Source organism: Scyliorhinus torazame, chromosome 13, assembly GCF_047496885.1.
Source record: "Scyliorhinus torazame isolate Kashiwa2021f chromosome 13, sScyTor2.1, whole genome shotgun sequence".
Classification (NCBI taxonomy): Eukaryota; Metazoa; Chordata; class Chondrichthyes; order Carcharhiniformes; family Scyliorhinidae; genus Scyliorhinus; species Scyliorhinus torazame.
In genome coordinates, this window is record NC_092719.1 from 116,973,840 (window position 1) to 116,990,915 (window position 17,076).

At 46.2% G+C, this 17,076-nt stretch overlaps 1 protein-coding gene across 3 annotated transcripts in view; it reads right to left on the reverse strand.

Moving 5' to 3' along the window:
* Window positions 1-17,076, reverse strand: part of srgap3 (SLIT-ROBO Rho GTPase activating protein 3) — a 978,679-nt gene that overhangs the window by 118,263 nt on the left and 843,340 nt on the right. For all 3 annotated transcript variants that reach the window (XM_072472097.1, XM_072472095.1, XM_072472098.1), the window contains exon 6: window positions 2,537-2,665. In XM_072472097.1, coding sequence (XP_072328198.1) covers window positions 2,537-2,665 — 129 coding nt within the window. The remainder of the gene's footprint in view (window positions 1-2,536; window positions 2,666-17,076) is intronic.

The window sequence follows — 17,076 nt, forward strand, 5'->3', positions numbered from 1 at the left end:
TCCAGCAAATTCTGTCTGGCTTTTTCCAAACCAATGAATAAGTCAGTTCCATTTTGCTTTTTTGGAATTTGCCAACTGATACCCTTTCGCACCATGAGTCTAGGAAGCAGATCTCGTATGGTTGGGGGACGGTGGCCGAGCAACAGGCCACAGAAAGATTTTCTGGATTCAGCAGTTATTTTCCCAATATTTAATCAGAACATTTTTTTAAAGTAGCAGAGTCTTCACAAGGATTAGATTTACGTTTGCGGCCCATCTGTACAGTTAAAACCAGTGAAGTGAAAATGAAATCTGCTCGACAGAATTGAGGCAGAGATTGTGAATAATAGATCACTGAGGAGCAGGGGAACCACAAAGGCAAAAGCTCCTTCATTTCTAAATTTCCTGTGTTGAATGAGTGCTCGTCTTTGGTGGTGGTGGGGGGGGGGGGGGGGGGGGGGGGGGGGGGCATGGAGTGGTGGGAAAGATGCCCCCTTGCTATAGCAACCATTGTATCGTAACTTCACCCAACAGCCGCACACTTAGTCAGTCAGGCTGGCATCCGCAGTCTCTTAGGAGATTAGCTTTTAATTCCTGTAGGCTCCAAGTAGCCCTTGAGCATATAGTCATGCACCATGTAATATTTTATATATAAATCCAAGTTACCACAGCAACTGCTGCTAACCTAGGTGTGTATATTCCTTTTTGGCTCATTTATTCTTCTCTATTAAACAGCAGTGGCTCTGCAGCAAGAGTGGAATAGTTTGCACAAAGCTGGGCTTGTGCATCTGAGAACTTTGGGTGTGTGAGTGTGTTTGGCGGGGGGCGCGTTACAATTCACAGAGTGCAAAATAAAAGCGGAAAACCATCTGGGGCTTTCCGTCACAGCAAATGGTCAAGGAAATGAACTTGTGCAGACTATTGTGAGGGGAACATAGAGGCCACGGAGAGCAGGCAGTCTACGGGCAAACTGCCAGTATGCATTTGGAAAGGACAAAGCCTCAAGGTTCAGCAGAGTGAAGCTAATTCAACTTGGTACGATGACTGGGCCCAGTAACCAGGCCAACTTTCAGCCCCGCTGACTCTTTCTCAAGCAGTAATTCTTTGATCCAGCTAAAATGAATGAAATAGTTCCTATGCACGGTCTATTACTTTACAGCCTCTTCTTCCCACCCCCTCCCCCACCATGCAATCAATTCAACAGTAAAACAAGGAAGAGTACGGGTTTGACCTTTAAAAAGGTTCTGATCTCATTAGCTGGCCTATCTGCACTCAACTGTACCCTTGTGGTTTTATGGGCCATTCAGTTTCAGAGCCTGCAGGGTTTCAGAGTTAGAGCAATGTGTAGGGTGTACCACTTCATTGGCTTTCCTCTTCTTCCAATGTGGATACAACAGCAATATGCCGGAAGGTGGGATTCATGGTTCAAAGCCTGATGCTTATTCTTGTTACTGATTAAAAATAATTGACAACCCCAATAACTAATGAATGTCCTCCAAAGACAGACATGAATGGACATTGATTGAAAAGAACCTGTGCTGAATGTAAGAAATTGTCAGTTTATCTTGTATGCAGAAATGTTATTAAAACCTGGGTTAAGATGCATACAGACAGTACGAATGCTCGAGCTGTGATTAAGGTGTCATAAAAGTGAGATAATCATTGATTTGCAGGTGAAGTGTTCTGCTAGTCGATCTTGAGAATCATTTTCTTGTTTACAGATAGCTAGCTAATGGAATATTGTTTACGTTTGAAGGACCCTTGGGGTGTAGATAATTTATGAGGGGTATTGTGTTTGGTCCTGGCTAAACAAGTCAAGGCCCTCAGAGGATAGGGAACACTTTCAGATTTACCAGTGACAATCAATTGACTTCTCCCTGTTTCCTCTGCTTGTCAGAGAGTCATGGCTCTATTTCCTGGTGTTTAACTCAGAAATTGTTGATTCTGTAACGTACGGATGTATGGGGCATGGAGATTATAGATGTAGTGTTACGATATTAAACCAACAACGAGAAGTTGTGATTCCAACCACACTGTGCTAAGAAATTAAACTTTAATGGGGCCATGAAGGGAATGCAACGGATGTTGCCTATATGAAGTTTAAGAAAGCATTAAAAAATTAGCACACAAAAGGCTGGTTAATAAACTTGAGGCTTATGAAACAGGAGGGTCAGTGTCAGCTTGGCTTAAATACTGGCTTAAGACAGGAAACAGCGAGTCATGCTGAATAGCTGTTTTTCAGGCTGGAGGATGATGGACGGTGGTATTCCCAAGGGTCAGTGTGAGGACCATTGCTTTTTTGATATGTAGAGATGACTTGGATACTGGAGTTCAGACTAAAATTCCACAATTTGCTTATGATACCAAACCTGGAGATGCAGCAAACAGTGAGGATGATACCAATCAACTGCAAGAAGTCATTGATTGCCTACTATATTTACACAGCCCTTGGGACATTCTGCTCAAGCTGTCCCTGACCTGGCAGGACTGGATTCTGACACTGGGCACCTCGCTTTAACCAAGCACATAATTTACCAGCAAAGTAAAGAATACTGACGTCAATCAGGTCGGAGACATCATGGATGTAGTATTTGGCCACGGCAGCATTGGTCGCTGCAAGGTTAAGCAGGTAATCGTTTCTTGCTTTGGTACACTTCAGCTTGTTTTCAGAATACTTGGCTTGGCGCTAGGAAAGAAAACAGAAACCCACTGTAAGAATATTTACAAAATCCTTCATGTACAGAATCGCCAGACAGACATGTTTCCAATTCAAGAACAGTCAAATCCACTTTTTCAATCATCTGTACAGAATTCCAATGGACCAAACCTCTTCTCAATCACTCCCATTATACAATATTCCAATGGACCATTTGCCTTGCTGTTAGTACTGATTAAATGTCATCATGGTGCATTATTAGGTCAGACGATATCCTTTCACGTCAGTGTTGTGGATTTCAATCCCACCCAGTGTGACTCTAGTCTGGCTGTGAACAGGAAAACAGAGGCACTGGTCTGTTGAGAGTCAAGAAAGATAGCTGGCATGGGAAATGGAAATATGATCATGCTGAATACAGACTAACAATTCTTGGGTGCGGTTGAGCCATAATGGTGCAACAGAATTGCGAGGTTTATGGGAGTGTTTGATGGGTCAGTGTAGAAGGAGCTTAAATCTGTATCCCTAACCCCGTGCTGTACTTGTCCTGAGAGTGTTTCATGGGACAGTGTCGAGGGAGCTTAACTCTAGATCTAACCTTGTGTTGTACCTGTCCTGGGAGTGTATGATGGGGTCAATGTAGAGGGAGCTTAACTCTGTATCTAACCTAATGCTGTACCTGTCCTGGGAGTGTTTGATGGGGACAGCATTTAGGGAGCTTCATTCTGTATCTAACCCCATGCTGTACCTGTCCTGGGAGTGTTTGATAGGGACAGTGTAGAGGGAGCTTTACTCTGTATCTAACCCCATGCTGTATCTGTCTGGGAGTGTTTGATGGGGACAGTGCCTTGGCCATTCCCACTACTTGCCTTCAAACAACCACGCAACCTCAAACAGACCATTGTTTGCAGCTAGCTAACCAGCCTTTAGGAAAACAGTGACCATGACACCACACAACCCTGCCATGGCAACCTCTGCAAGACGTGCCAGATCATCGACATGGGTACCACCATTACATAGAACATAGAAAATACAGCACAGAACAGGCCCTTCGGCCCACGATGTTGTGCCGAACCTTTGTCCTAGATTAATCATAGATTATCATTGAATTTACAGTGCAGAAGGAGGCCATTCGGCCCTTTGAGTCTGCACCAGCTCTTGGAAAGAGCACCCTACCCAAACTCAACACCTCCACCCAACACCAAGGGCAATTTGGACATTAAGGGCAATTTATCATTGGCCAATTCACCTAACCTGCACATCTTTGGACTGTGGGAGGAAACCGGAGCACCCGGAGGAAACCCACGCAGACACGGGGAGGACGTGCAGACTCCGCACAGACAATGACCCAAGTCGGAATCGAACCTGGGACCATGGATCTGTGAAACAATTGTGCTATCCACAATGCTACCGTGCTGCCCTTAAGAACAAATAAATCTACACTATATCATTTTCCCGTAATCCATGTACCTATCCAACAGCTGCTTGAAGGTCCCTAATGTTTCCGACTCAACTACTTCCACAGGCAGTGCATTCCATGCCCCCACTACTCTCTGGGTAAAGAACCTACCTCTGATATCCCTCCTATATCTTCCACCTTTCACCTTAAATTTATGTCCCCTTGTAATGGTGTGTTCCACCTGGGGAAAAAGTCTCTGACTATCTACTCTATCTATTCCCCTGATCATCTTATAAACCTCTATCAAGTCGCCCCTCATCCTTCTCCGCTCTAATGAGAAAAGGCCTAGCACCCTCAACCTTTCCTCATAAGACCTACTCTCCATTCCAGGCAACATCCTGGTAAATCTTCTTTGCACCTTTTCCAGAGCTTCCACATCCTTCCTAAAATGAGGCGACCAGTACTGTACACAGTACTCCAAATGTGGCCTTACCAAAGTTTTGTACAGCTGCATCATCACCTCACGGCTCTTAAATTCAATCCCTCTGTTAATGAACGCGAGCACACCATAGGCCTTCTTCACAGCTCTATCCACTTGAGTGGCAACTTTCAAAGATGTATGAACATAGACCCCAAGGTCTCTCTGCTCCTCCACAATGCCAAGAACTCTACCGTTAACCCTGTATTCCGCATTCATATTTGTCCTTCCAAAATGGACAACCTCACACTTTTCAGGGTTAAACTCCATCTGCCACTTCTCAGCCCAGCTCTGCATCCTATCTATGTCTCTTTGCAGCCGACAACAGCCCTCCTCACTATCCACAACTCCACCAATCTTCGTATCGTCTGCAAATTTACTGACCCACCCTTCAACTCCCTCATCCAAGTCATTAATGAAAATCACAAACAGCAGAGGACCCAGAACTGATCCCTGCGGTACACCACTGGTAACGGGGATCCAGGCTGAATATTTGCCATCCACCACCACTCTCTGACTTCTATCGGTTAGCCAGTTCGTTATCCAACTGGCCAAATTTCCCACTATCCCATGCCTCCTTACTTTGTGCAGAAGCCTACCATGGGGAACTTTATCAAATGCCTTACTAAAATCCATGTACACTACATCCACTGCTTTACCTTCATCCACATGCTTGGTCACCTCCTCAAAGAATTCAATAAGATTTGTAAGGCAAGACCTACCCCTCACAAATCCGTGCTGACTATCCCGAATCAAGCAGTGTCTTTCCAGATGCTCAGAAATCCTATCCTTCAGTACCCTTTCCATTACTTTGCCTACCACCGAAGTAAGACTAACTGGCCTGTAATTCCCAGGGTTATCCCTCGTTCCTTTTTTGAACAGGGGCACGACATTCGCCACTCTCCAATCCCCTGGTACCACCCCTGTTGACAGTGAGGACGAAAAGATAATTGCCAACGGCTCTGCAATTTCATCTCTTGCTTCCCATAGAATCCTTGGATATATCCCGTCAGGCCCGGGGGACTTGTCTATCCTCAAGTTTTTCAAAATGGCCAACACATCTTCCTTCCTAACAAGTATTTCCTCGAGCTTACCAATCTGTTTCACACTGTCTTCTCCAACAATATCGCCCCTCTCATTTGTAAATACAGAAGAAAAGTACTCATTCAAGACCGCTCCTATCTCTTCAGACTCAATACACAATCTCCCGCTACTATCCTTGATCGGACCTACCCTCGCTCTAGTCATTCTCATATTTCTCACATATGTGTAAAAGGCCTTGGGGTTTTCCTTGATCCTACCCGCCAAAGATTGTTCATGCCCTCTCTTAGCTCTCCTAATCCCTTTCTTCAGTTCCCTCCTGGCTATCTTGTATCCCTCCAATGCCCTGTCTGAACCTTGTTTCTTCAGCCTTACATAAGTCACCTTTTTTCTCTTAACAAGACATTCAACCTCTCTTGTCAACCATGGTTCCCTCACTCGACCATCTCTTCCCTGCCTGACAGGGACATACATATCAAGGACACGTAGCACCTGTTCCTTGAACAAGTTCCACATTTCACTTGTGTCCTTCCCTGCCAGCCTATGTTCCCAACTTATGCACTTCAATTCTTGTCTGACAACATCGTATTTACCCTTCCCCCAATTGTAAACCTTGCCCTGTTGCACGTACCTATCCCTCTCCATTACTAAAATGAAAGTCACAGAATTGTGGTCACTATCTCCAAAATGCTCCCCCACAAACAAATCTATCACTTGCCCTGGCTCATTACCCAGTACTAAATCCAATATTGCCCCTCCTCTGGTCGGACAATCTACATACTGTGTTAGAAAAGCTTCCTGGACACACTGCACAAACACCACCCCATCCAAACTATTTGATCTAAAGAGTTTCCACTCAATATTTGGGAAGTTAAAGTCGCCCATGACTACTACCCTATGACTTCTGCACCTTTCCAAAATCTGTTTCCCAATCTGTTCCTCCACATCTCTGCTACTATTGGGGGGCCTATAGAAAACTCCTAACAAGGTGACTGCTCCTTTCCTATTTCTGACTTCAACCCATACTACCTCAATAGGGTGATACTCCTCGAACTGCCTTTCTGCAGCTGTTATACTATCTCTAATTAATAATGCCACCCCCCCCACCTCTTTTACCACCCTCCCTAATCTTATTGAAACATCTATAACCAGGGACCTCCAACAACCATTTCTGCCCCTCTTCTATCCAAGTTTCCGTGATGGCCACCACATCGTAGTCCCAAGTACCGATCCATGCCTTAAGTTCACCCACCTTATTCCTGATGCTTCTTGCGTTGAAGTATACACACTTCAACCCATCTCCGTGCCTGCAAATACTCTCCTTTGTCAGTGTTCCCTTCCCCACTGCCTCATTACATGCTTTGGCGTCCTGAATATCGGCTACCTTAGTTGCTGGACTACAAATCCGGTTCCCATTCCCCTGCCAAATTAGTTTAAACCCTCCCGAAGAGTACTAACAAACCTCCCTCCCAGGATATTGGTGCCCCTCTGGTTCAGATGCAACCCGTCCTGCTTGTACAGGTCCCACCTTCCCCAGAATGCGCTCCAATTATCCAAATACCTGAAGCCCTCCCTCCTACACCATTCCTGCAGCCACGTGTTCAACTGCACTCTCTCCCTATTCCTAGCCTCGCTATCACGTGGCACCGGCAACAAACCAGAGATGACAACTCTGTCTGTCCTGGCTTTCAACTTCCAGCCTAACTCCCTAAACTTGTTTATTACCTCCACACCCCTTTTCCTACCTATGTCGTTGGTACCAATGTGCACCACGACTTCTGGCTGCTCACCCTCCCCCTTAAGGATCCTGAAGACACGATCCGAGACATCCCTGGCCCTGGCACCCGGGAGGCAACATACCTTCCGGGAGTCTCGCTCGCGACCACAGAATCTCCTATCTATTCCCCTAACCATTGAATCTCCTACAACTATTGCTTTTCTATTCTCCCCCCTTCCCTTCTGAGCCCCAGAGCCAGACTCAGTGCCAGAGACCTGGCCGCTAGGGCCTTCCCCCGGTAGGTCATCCCCCCCAACAGCATCCAAAACGGTATACTTGTTTTGAAGGGGAACGGCCACGAGGGATCCCTGCACTGTCTGCCTGTTTGTTTTTTTCCCCCTGACTGTAACCCAGCTATTCTTGTCCTGTACCTTGGGTGTGGTTACCTCCCTGTAACTCTTCTCAATCACCCCCTCTGCCTCCCGGATGATCCGAAGTTCATCCAGCTTCAGCTCCAGTTCCCTAACACGGTCTTTGAGGAGCTGAAGTTGGGTGCACTTCCCGCAGGTATAGTCAGTGGGGACACCGGTGGTATACCTCACCACCCACATCCTACAGGAGGAGCATGTAACTGGCCTAGCCTCCATCCCCTCTTACCTGACAGAATATAGCTGCTGTGTGGACTAACTAGATCTCCGCCCTCCGACTCTGCTCCCAGTCAGCTACACTTCCTGTAAACTCCTGGCTCTCTTCTCACTCTTTGCGGAAATGTCGGAAACAAAATGAAAGGAGCACCTTACTCCCTCCTCACCTAACTCCCTCGGTCACCAAACTCTCACTATCGCACTCAAATGCACCAAATTCAGCACTCCCTCGGTCACCAAACTCTCACTATCGCACTCAAAAAGCACCAAATTCAGCACTCCCTCGGTCACCAAACTCTCACTATCGCACTCAAAAAGCACCAAATTCAGCACTCAGTGCAAACAAAGTCTGCACTGTAGGGGATCACTTTTATACTGTGAATCTAGCCTCTGAAAAACTGGCCTAATCCAATTAACTAATTAACAAGCTCCAGCTGCAAGTGCCTAGAAGTAGAAGCCTGTTTAAAGCTGATTGAAAATTCACCTTCTTCTAAACCAAACATGAGAACACCACCCACCAGATACGTGGTACATACTTGTGCGACTCGGCCAACGTTGTCTACCTCATACGCTGCAGGAAAGAATGTCCCAAGGCGTGGTACATTGGCGAGACCATGCAGACCCTGCGACAACGGATGAGCGCACATCACGTGACAATCGTCAGGCAGAAATGTTCCCTTCCAGTCGGGGAACACTTCAGCAGTCAAGGGCTTTCAGCCTCTGATCTTTGGATAAGCGTTCTCCAAGGCAGCCTTCAGGATGCGTGACATCGCAGAATCGCCGAGCAAAAACTGATAGCCAAGTTCCACAAACATGACTACGGCCTCAATCGGGACCTTGGATTCATGTCTCGTTACATTCACCCCCCACCATCTGGCCTGGGCTTGCGAAATCCTACCAACTGTCCTGGCTTGAGACAATTCACACCTCTTTAACCTGTGATTATCCCTCTCTCCAGTTGCTCCGCCTGGCCCTGTAAAGACTTAATTACCTGCAAAGACTCGCATTCAAAGTATCGTCTTGCATCATTGACTTTGTCTATAGATGTGTTTCTGGAACCCACCTCTTCATTCAGCTGAGGAAGGAACTGCGCTCCGAAAGCTAGCGATTCGAAACAAACCTGTTGGACTTTAACCTGATGTTGTAAGACTTCTTACTATGTCCTGGGAATGTTTGATGGGGACAGTGTAGAGGGAGCTTTACTCTGCATTTAACCTTGTGTTATTTATTTTAATTTAGTCTGTTGTGTCCTGAAAGACAAAAACAATATTAGGCAAGATGTTTTCCTAAATCCCTGCAGTCTGCTGCTTATTAAATACTTCCTGTACACATAGTCATCTAGTTTACAAGGTCCATTATTTCACTTGGTTTTAATGTGAAGCTGATGTTTCTGGAGTGTCCACATTCGTAATTAAACTACCTTTTTTACTATCAGTGCTGGACTTGCTTACTGAAAGCCTCGGGGAGAAAACAAAATTCCACATATTGGGCCATGTTCGGCAAATTTCCTGACAAACTTCTTAGGAACAAGGAATTATATTCCATCTGGAATCTTTGCTCACACAGATTTGCGGTAGGACCTTTCCTCGAACTCAGGCCCCGAAGATGCAAGGCAGAGTGTTCACCAGCTGAGTCACCCAGAGCTCCACTTTATGTTCCGTTCAAGAAAAGAATGGACATACCAACCTGATGAAACATAGTCAGGCAATGTCCAAACTTTATCCAGCAACAGCAGGATCTGACGAGCATATTCGACTTTGTATAAGTTCCCTGCATGAGTCTGGTTGAGGCTGAATCGATGGACTGTGGTAGATTATCAAACTGGATAATTCCAACTAATTTTCACCCAATTCAGGCAGAACATCTTCTGGCATTGGAAACAAAAACACTCTGCTCATCACGATCGCATTGGACCTGTATCTCCCTCACAGCACAGCAAGGATTTGACTTGACTGTAGGCTGGGGGACTTGTCAGCATGCTGATACGAAAAGTAAGATTTGTACTTACACGGCACATAGTCTCGAAATGTCTCCACATAAAAAGAAGTGGGAGGACTGTTGCGATGTTAGCTAATGCAGCAGTTGTTTTTTTGGGTCCCCAACAGGGACTTGGGAACAGGTACATTATTTGTTGTTGATTGTACTGTTTGCAAAAAAAAAACTCTTCAGCAGTCAAGGGCATTCAGCCTCTGATCTTTGGATAAGCGTTCTCCAAGGCAGCCTTCAGGATGCGTGACAATGCAGAATCGCCGAGCAAAAACTGATAGCCAAGTTCCACAAACGTGAGTACAGCCTCAATCAGGACATTGGATTCATGTCTCGTTACATTCATCCCCCACCATCTGGCCTGGGCTTGCAAAATCCTACCAACTGTCCTGACTTGAGACAATTCACACCTCTTTAACCTGGGGTTACCCCTCTCTCCAGTTGCTCCGTCTGGACCTGTAAAGACTTAATTACCTGCAAAGACTTGCATTCAAAGTATCGTCTTGCATCTTTGACTTTGTCTATATATATGTTTCTGGAACCCACCTCTTCATTCACCTGAGGAAGGAACTGCGCTCTGAAAGCTAGCGATTCGAAACAAACCTGTTGGACTTCAACCTGGTGTTGTAAGACTTCTTACTATGTCCTGGGAATGTTTGATGGGGACAGTGTAGAGGGAGCTTTACTCTGCATTTAGGTACATTCTTTGTTGTTGATTGTACTGTTTGCAAAAAAAAAACTCACTCCTACCCGAATTGCGGTCTTTAATGTCCCACTTGAATGACTGGAACGGGCAGAGGAGAGCTTGGTTAAACATCTCATCCATTAGACCTCCAGCAGTGCAGCACTCTCTCTGTACTGCACAGCACCGTCCACTGGCCAGTGAACTGCAAGCCCGATACAACAGGCCTGAAATTCTCTGGCTCATTCAATGCCCCATCGTTTGTACAGTTTAAGAACTCAAAAATCCTTATTCTGCATAGCACAACCGTCCTGCTTTCACAGGGTGGCGAATATCTTGTGTCGAGAAGCACAGGTGCTGCAGAGAATACACAGCAAATTCAATTTGACTGCTGTGTGAAACAAATAACCAATAAAAGAGGGCAAAGATGGTGGGAGTGGAGAAAGGGTCCACACTTCGTTCCCCTGCCTGTCAGCTTAACTTGGCTAAATTCAGGCATGGGAAGGCCACCTGCCCCAGTGAAGTGGGGGCCACATTTCATCTGCTGCCATTTTCACTACAGGCCTGACTGAAGCCTGCGTAGGCTCCCATGGAACCAGTGGGAACCAGGGTCTGAGCACAGCAGAGCCAGGAGGAGTAGGAGTGTGTCCTTTGGGCCCTACAGAAACATTAGACATTTATATGTTTGCTTGTTGTCTGTATATGAAGGATAGAATTCAGATAGCCCATGGTGACCACTCCGGCATTCAATCACTTTCCTTGTGAAGCTGTCCTTCTTGAAGTTGTCTTCTACACGCTGGTGTCTTGCACAGAATATCCTGCATGCCACTGTTGAGCTACAGTGGTTATTTCAGTCGCTTAGTATTCCAGAGGACTGAATTTGAACATGATTGGCACGGTGGCACAGTGGTTAGCACTGTTGCCTTACAGCGCCAGAGACCCGGATTCAATTCGGTCTTGGGTGACTGACTGTGCGGAGTTTGCACGTTCTCCCTGTGTCTGCATGGGTTTCCTCCGGGTGCTCTGGTTTTCTCCCACAATCCAAAGATGTACAGATTAGGTGGATTGGACGTGATAAAATCCCCCTTAGTGTCGAGGGATGTTCAGGTTAGGTGGGGTTACGGGGATAGGGTGGGGAGTGGGCCTAGGTAGGGTGTTCTTTCAGAGGGTTGGTGCAGACTCAATGGGCCAAATGGCTTCCTCCTGCACTGTAAGGATTCTGTGATTCAAACCCCACCCTGTGGCATTTGGAGAATTGAATTCCACTTTCAAAGCCTGTAAATACGGAAATGGTAACAGATGATGTTCAAAGGACTGGATGGCCTACTTTTATTCCTATTTCGCATGCTCATAAGTTCATAACAGTAAAATCGCCATAGTCCCAGATGACGATAGGCTGCTTCCCCCTTTGAGGGGGAGAGCTGACTGGTGATGATTTAACCTGAGGGTCACCACACCTTAGGTGAGGGGTAAAGTTGAGAAGGTGGGGCCTTCATGAATAACCTCATCAGGTACAGGAATTGAACCCACGCCATTGGCCTTGCTTTGCACCACGAACCAGCTGCCCAGCTAACTGAGCTAAACCAGCCCCCATAACAATAAAAGCCATTGAACTGGCATAAAAACCCAATTATTCACGGTCTTATCCGATCTGGCCTTGGCCTTGTGTGACTCCAGACCCACACTAAATTGTTCGACTCTTCAGCTCTCATGTGTCTCTCAGTTGGATCAAATCTCGTTCGTTATGCACTCAGTGACCAAAATATACTTGCACTCACTGCTTTTTGTCTTATTCTTTCGTGAAAAACTCTCAAAAAAGTTTGCTGTCCAATTATAAATGTTTTTAACCCATGTTGCCCAAGAAAAATTGCAGGCTGAGCACAAATGGCACCATTTTAATCATACCCAATGTGGTGGTATGTATTCAGGGTAATATGGTACCTGTGAAGCCGAGAGGCTATTGGCTGACAGGTCCCGGCTCCAGGTTAGATCTGGCGACTTCTGGCTCCGCCCTGAAGGCGGAGTATAAGAGCTCGAGTTCTCCCCGCAGCCTCATTCTGTTACTGAGCTGCTGGGGAACACGTCTCGCTTAATAAAGCCTAGATAGACTTCATCGCTTCTCGTCTCGCGTAAGTCATTCTGCGCTACAATTTATTAAGTGAGACTTGTTCCCCAGCAGCTCAGTAACAGCGCTACACCCACCAGCCTTTGTGGAAAACAACAACTGATATTTATATAATGCCTTTTACTTCATGAACTGTCTCAAGTTGATTCACAGGGAGCTTTAGGGAGGGAATTCCAGACTTTAAGGACAGCTGAAGACAGCCTATCAATGGTGGAGTGACTAAAATGAGCGAAGTTGAAGAGACTGAATTAGAAGAGCACAAATATCTCAGAGGATTGTAAGGCTGGAGGAGTTGACGAAGGAACAAGGCCGTGGGGGGGGATTTCAAAGCAGAAATTCATAGTTTAAAACTGAGGTAGTGTAAGTCGATGATGACAGAGGTGATAGCTGATCAGAATCTGGTGCAATTTAGGACACGCTCAGCACAGCTTTGGGTGATCTCGAGTGCACGGAGGGCAGAATTTGGGGGGTCAGCCAGGAGTGCATTAGAATAGCTAAATCTGGAGGTAATAAAAGTGTGGATGAGGGTCTCAGCAGCTGGTGAACTGAGGCACGATTGGGATTGTCGATAGTACGGAGGTGAAAATAAGTGGTTTCTCAATATTTAATTCCACCTTGTAATTTTGACTTTGGGCGATATTGCAAAGGAGTGACAGTGGGTCAGCCACCTATCATTCCTCTGTCCAGGTCTGATTTCCACTGAGTTCAGTATAAGTGCTAAAGTCAAACAACCCCAACTCACAATTTAGGTTAACAACAACATAGAGCATCTTTTATGAAATGAAATGTCCCAAGTCACTTCACAGGAGCATTATAAAACAATGTATGACTTTGAACCACATCTAGAGATATTAGGTTAGATGACCAAAAGTAGAGGTAGGTTTTAAGGCGTGTGTTAAAGGAGGAAAATTGAGGTCGAGAGATAACAAGGCCGAGGGAAGGAATCCCTGAGCTTAGGACAGGGAACTGAAGGCTGAGCCCTCATGGGGAGCAATAAAAGTTGGGGATTGCGCAAGAGATCAAGATTAGGGGACTGCATGCATTGTGGACATTTGTGGGGCTGGAAGAGATTACTCAGGTAGGGAGGAGTGACGCCATGGAGGGATGTGAAAACAAGGATGAAAATTTTAGAATCGAGGTGTTGCTTGACCAGGAGCCAATCTGGGACAGTGAGTGCAGGGATGATAAGAGGACCAGGACTTGCTGCAGAGTTCTGGGTGATCTCAAATTTACCTCAGGAGAGGAATGCGATGGCATAGTTGAACCTAGAGGTAATGAAGGCATGGATGAAGGTTTAAACAGATGAGCTGAGACAGGGATGGAGTTGGATGATGCTATGGAGATGGAAATAAGCAGTCTTTGTGACGCCACAAACGTGAGGTATGATCAACATACTTCACGCCTGTACAGTTACTTTCATAAACATCTGCCAACACTCAAGTGGCCAAGGAAGTAAAGCACACAATGCTCAAAATACAATTTGTACACTTAGCTTTCATCTTACCAAACGGCCTTGCCAAAAAGGTTCAAGTTCACATCGCGTATTAAGATCACTTGCCCAATGGTGGTGTATATTATTTTTAAATTCACCTATCAGAAGCTCAATAAGCTGGGATTTCCAAATGTGTAGCTAGTGGTTAATATATTGAGAGGCACTATTTTAAACAAACATTTTGTGTTTAGTCAGTACTGGTGAGGAGAGAAAAAGTAACCTTAAACGCAACCTCAGAAATGCACCCCGTAATCACTGTGCCAGTGATTATTAACTGTCCAGACTAAATGTTTGGGGCCACTTTGTGCTGTCGATGAACCGAAAATTGAGTTGTGGCTTTGCCAAGATGTGAGCCATTTTGCTGTATCAATCTCAGCTCATTCTGAAGCCAGGTCCCTGATAGAAAAGACAGCACACTAATTGATTGCACATCCCTCCCAGGCTTCATTCATCACTGTGACTGTAAATCAGCATTTGCCATGAGACAGGGACACAGTTGTGCTCCATCATCTAACACTCTCAACTGGCACACAGTCACAGACAGAGCACGCCTGTTTCCATGGAAACCCATGCACTTGAACTGCTATATATCAAGGAACAGAACCCAAAACGTTACAAAAACCTTTCAAAAGCCATCTGCATCCCACCCGCTTCCCACACTACCCTTGCCTTCAATTCTTTTCCCACTCTTCACGCAGAGGTCAGAAGGCCAGCTAGCAGTGGGTTCAAAGGTCAACTACGACTTGACACAATACAGGCTGACACTCCAACCTTTGCAAGGAGACACTGCTGCATTGTTCAGGAGAGGCCCGGCCTGCCTGCTCAGTAGACACCAACCCAACCACATGACCAAAAGCCAACTAACTGGTCATCCATCGCACGGCAGTTTATGGGATTGTAACACTACACAGTGGCTGCCACATTTGAATAAGGACAATAACTGCACCACAAACTACATTGACAGAAGGAGTGGTTTTGATCTGAAGGAAGCTGTGTAAATACAAGCACTTGTAACATTGTAAGAGATTTGTAATTTCAAGTTTTTCTGCCACCTCGGCTGTGGTTCAATTGCTCGAGTCAGAAAGGTCCTGGATTCACATGATCCAGGCTTGGGCGGCACGGTGGCACAGTGGTTAGCACTGCTGCCTCACAGCTCCAGGGTCCCAGGTTCAATTCTGGCCTTGGGTTACTGTGTGTGGGGTTTGCACTTTCTCCCCGTGTCTGCGTGGGTTTCCTCTGGGTGCTCCGGTTTCCTCCCACTGTCCAAAGGAGTGCTTGTTAGGTGGACTGGCCATCCTAAATTGCCCCTTAGTGTCCAAAAAGGTTAGGTGGGGTTACTGGGTTAAGCCGATAGGGTGGAGGTGCTCTTTCCAAGGGCCAGTGCAGAGCCGATGGGCTTCCTTCTGCACTGTAAATTCTATGATTTTATGATTCTATGACACACAGTGCCGTACCGAGGGCGTGCTGCTTCATCCGAGGGTCTGGCTTTTGGACGAGAAGTTAAAATTGAAGTCTTGTCTGCCCTCTCAAGTGAATGTAAAGATCCCATAACACTATTAAAAAAAAAAACAGCAGGGCAGTTCTCCCCACTGTTCTGCACAATATTTACCCCTCAAACAATATCACAGATTATCAACTTATTCCCGAGCTTTTTTTGAGAAATTGGTCGCCTTGGTTCCTACATTGAAATCAACACGAGTACTTCATCGACTGCAAAGCATTTTGGGATGCCTGAGTATGTTATAAATTCACATTCCTTCTTTGTTCCCTCCTACCGCACCTGAAAGCACCAACTGTTGCTGGAGGGAGGGAAGTTGTATGGGTGCAGATTCCCTCCACCACGTCACTCAAGCTGCCACTCATACAAGTGTCTGCTTGCAGACCATTTGACCACAGTTGGCATCACAATGGAGCCTGGCATCCATCACACGTGTGCATTGCACACACCCATCACACGCGCACATTCGCATTGCGGGAAATGCTGTTGGATGGTGATTCAAGGTGGGTAAATGCTGGATGAATTGCCCTTCCTCGTGGTCTGACCTACTGACTTACCTTGCCTGAGATTGCCAAACTCAATACCGAAAGAGGGTTGGGGGGTGGGGAGGGTTGGTCGCTAGGAAGGTTGGGGGGAGTTGGGAGAGGTGGGGGGGGGGGGGAGCGGGTGCAGGATATCATTTTCTGCTGGGTAACATTTCTGAACTGTTGGGGGAGTCACCTGAGGAATGTTTTCACATAATTTCACAGAGGTTTGGGTAAATTTCAATGAGTCTAGGAAAGGTCATTACAATAGGCTGCCATATTTATTTTAATTGAAGGGGGCAACATGGTGGCGCAGTGGTTAGCACTGCTGCCTCACGGCATAACGACCCAGGTACGATCCCAGCTCTGGGTTACTGTCCATGTGGAGTTTACACATTCTCCCCATGTCTGCGTGGATCTCACCCCCACAAACCCAAAGATGTGCAGGGTAGGTAGAATGGCCACGCTAAACTGCCCCTTAATTGGGAAAAAAAAGAATTGGGTACTCATTTACAAAATAAATGAATATTTTAATTGAAGGGCACAAATCGAAATGAAGTTGTGCATTTGGACTCAGCGTGGTAATTAGGTTCCAGCATCCTTGATAAATTTACAAGGGTGGGTGTCAATGGTCGGAAGTTAATGACCTTGTCTGAGACATATTTAGAACCGGGGCATTTAATTGAGGGGGGGGGGGATCCAGTGGGCAGCCCACTACGTTCCTGCCTCAGCCCTGACGGTGAATGGCTTTCCTGCCCCAATGCCTGTGCAAGCCCTTAGTGGGCTTCAAAGGCTTCACCCCACTGCTGCTGGTATTCAACCAGCAGTGGGTTGTGGGTGGCAGGGCAGGGTCCCCAT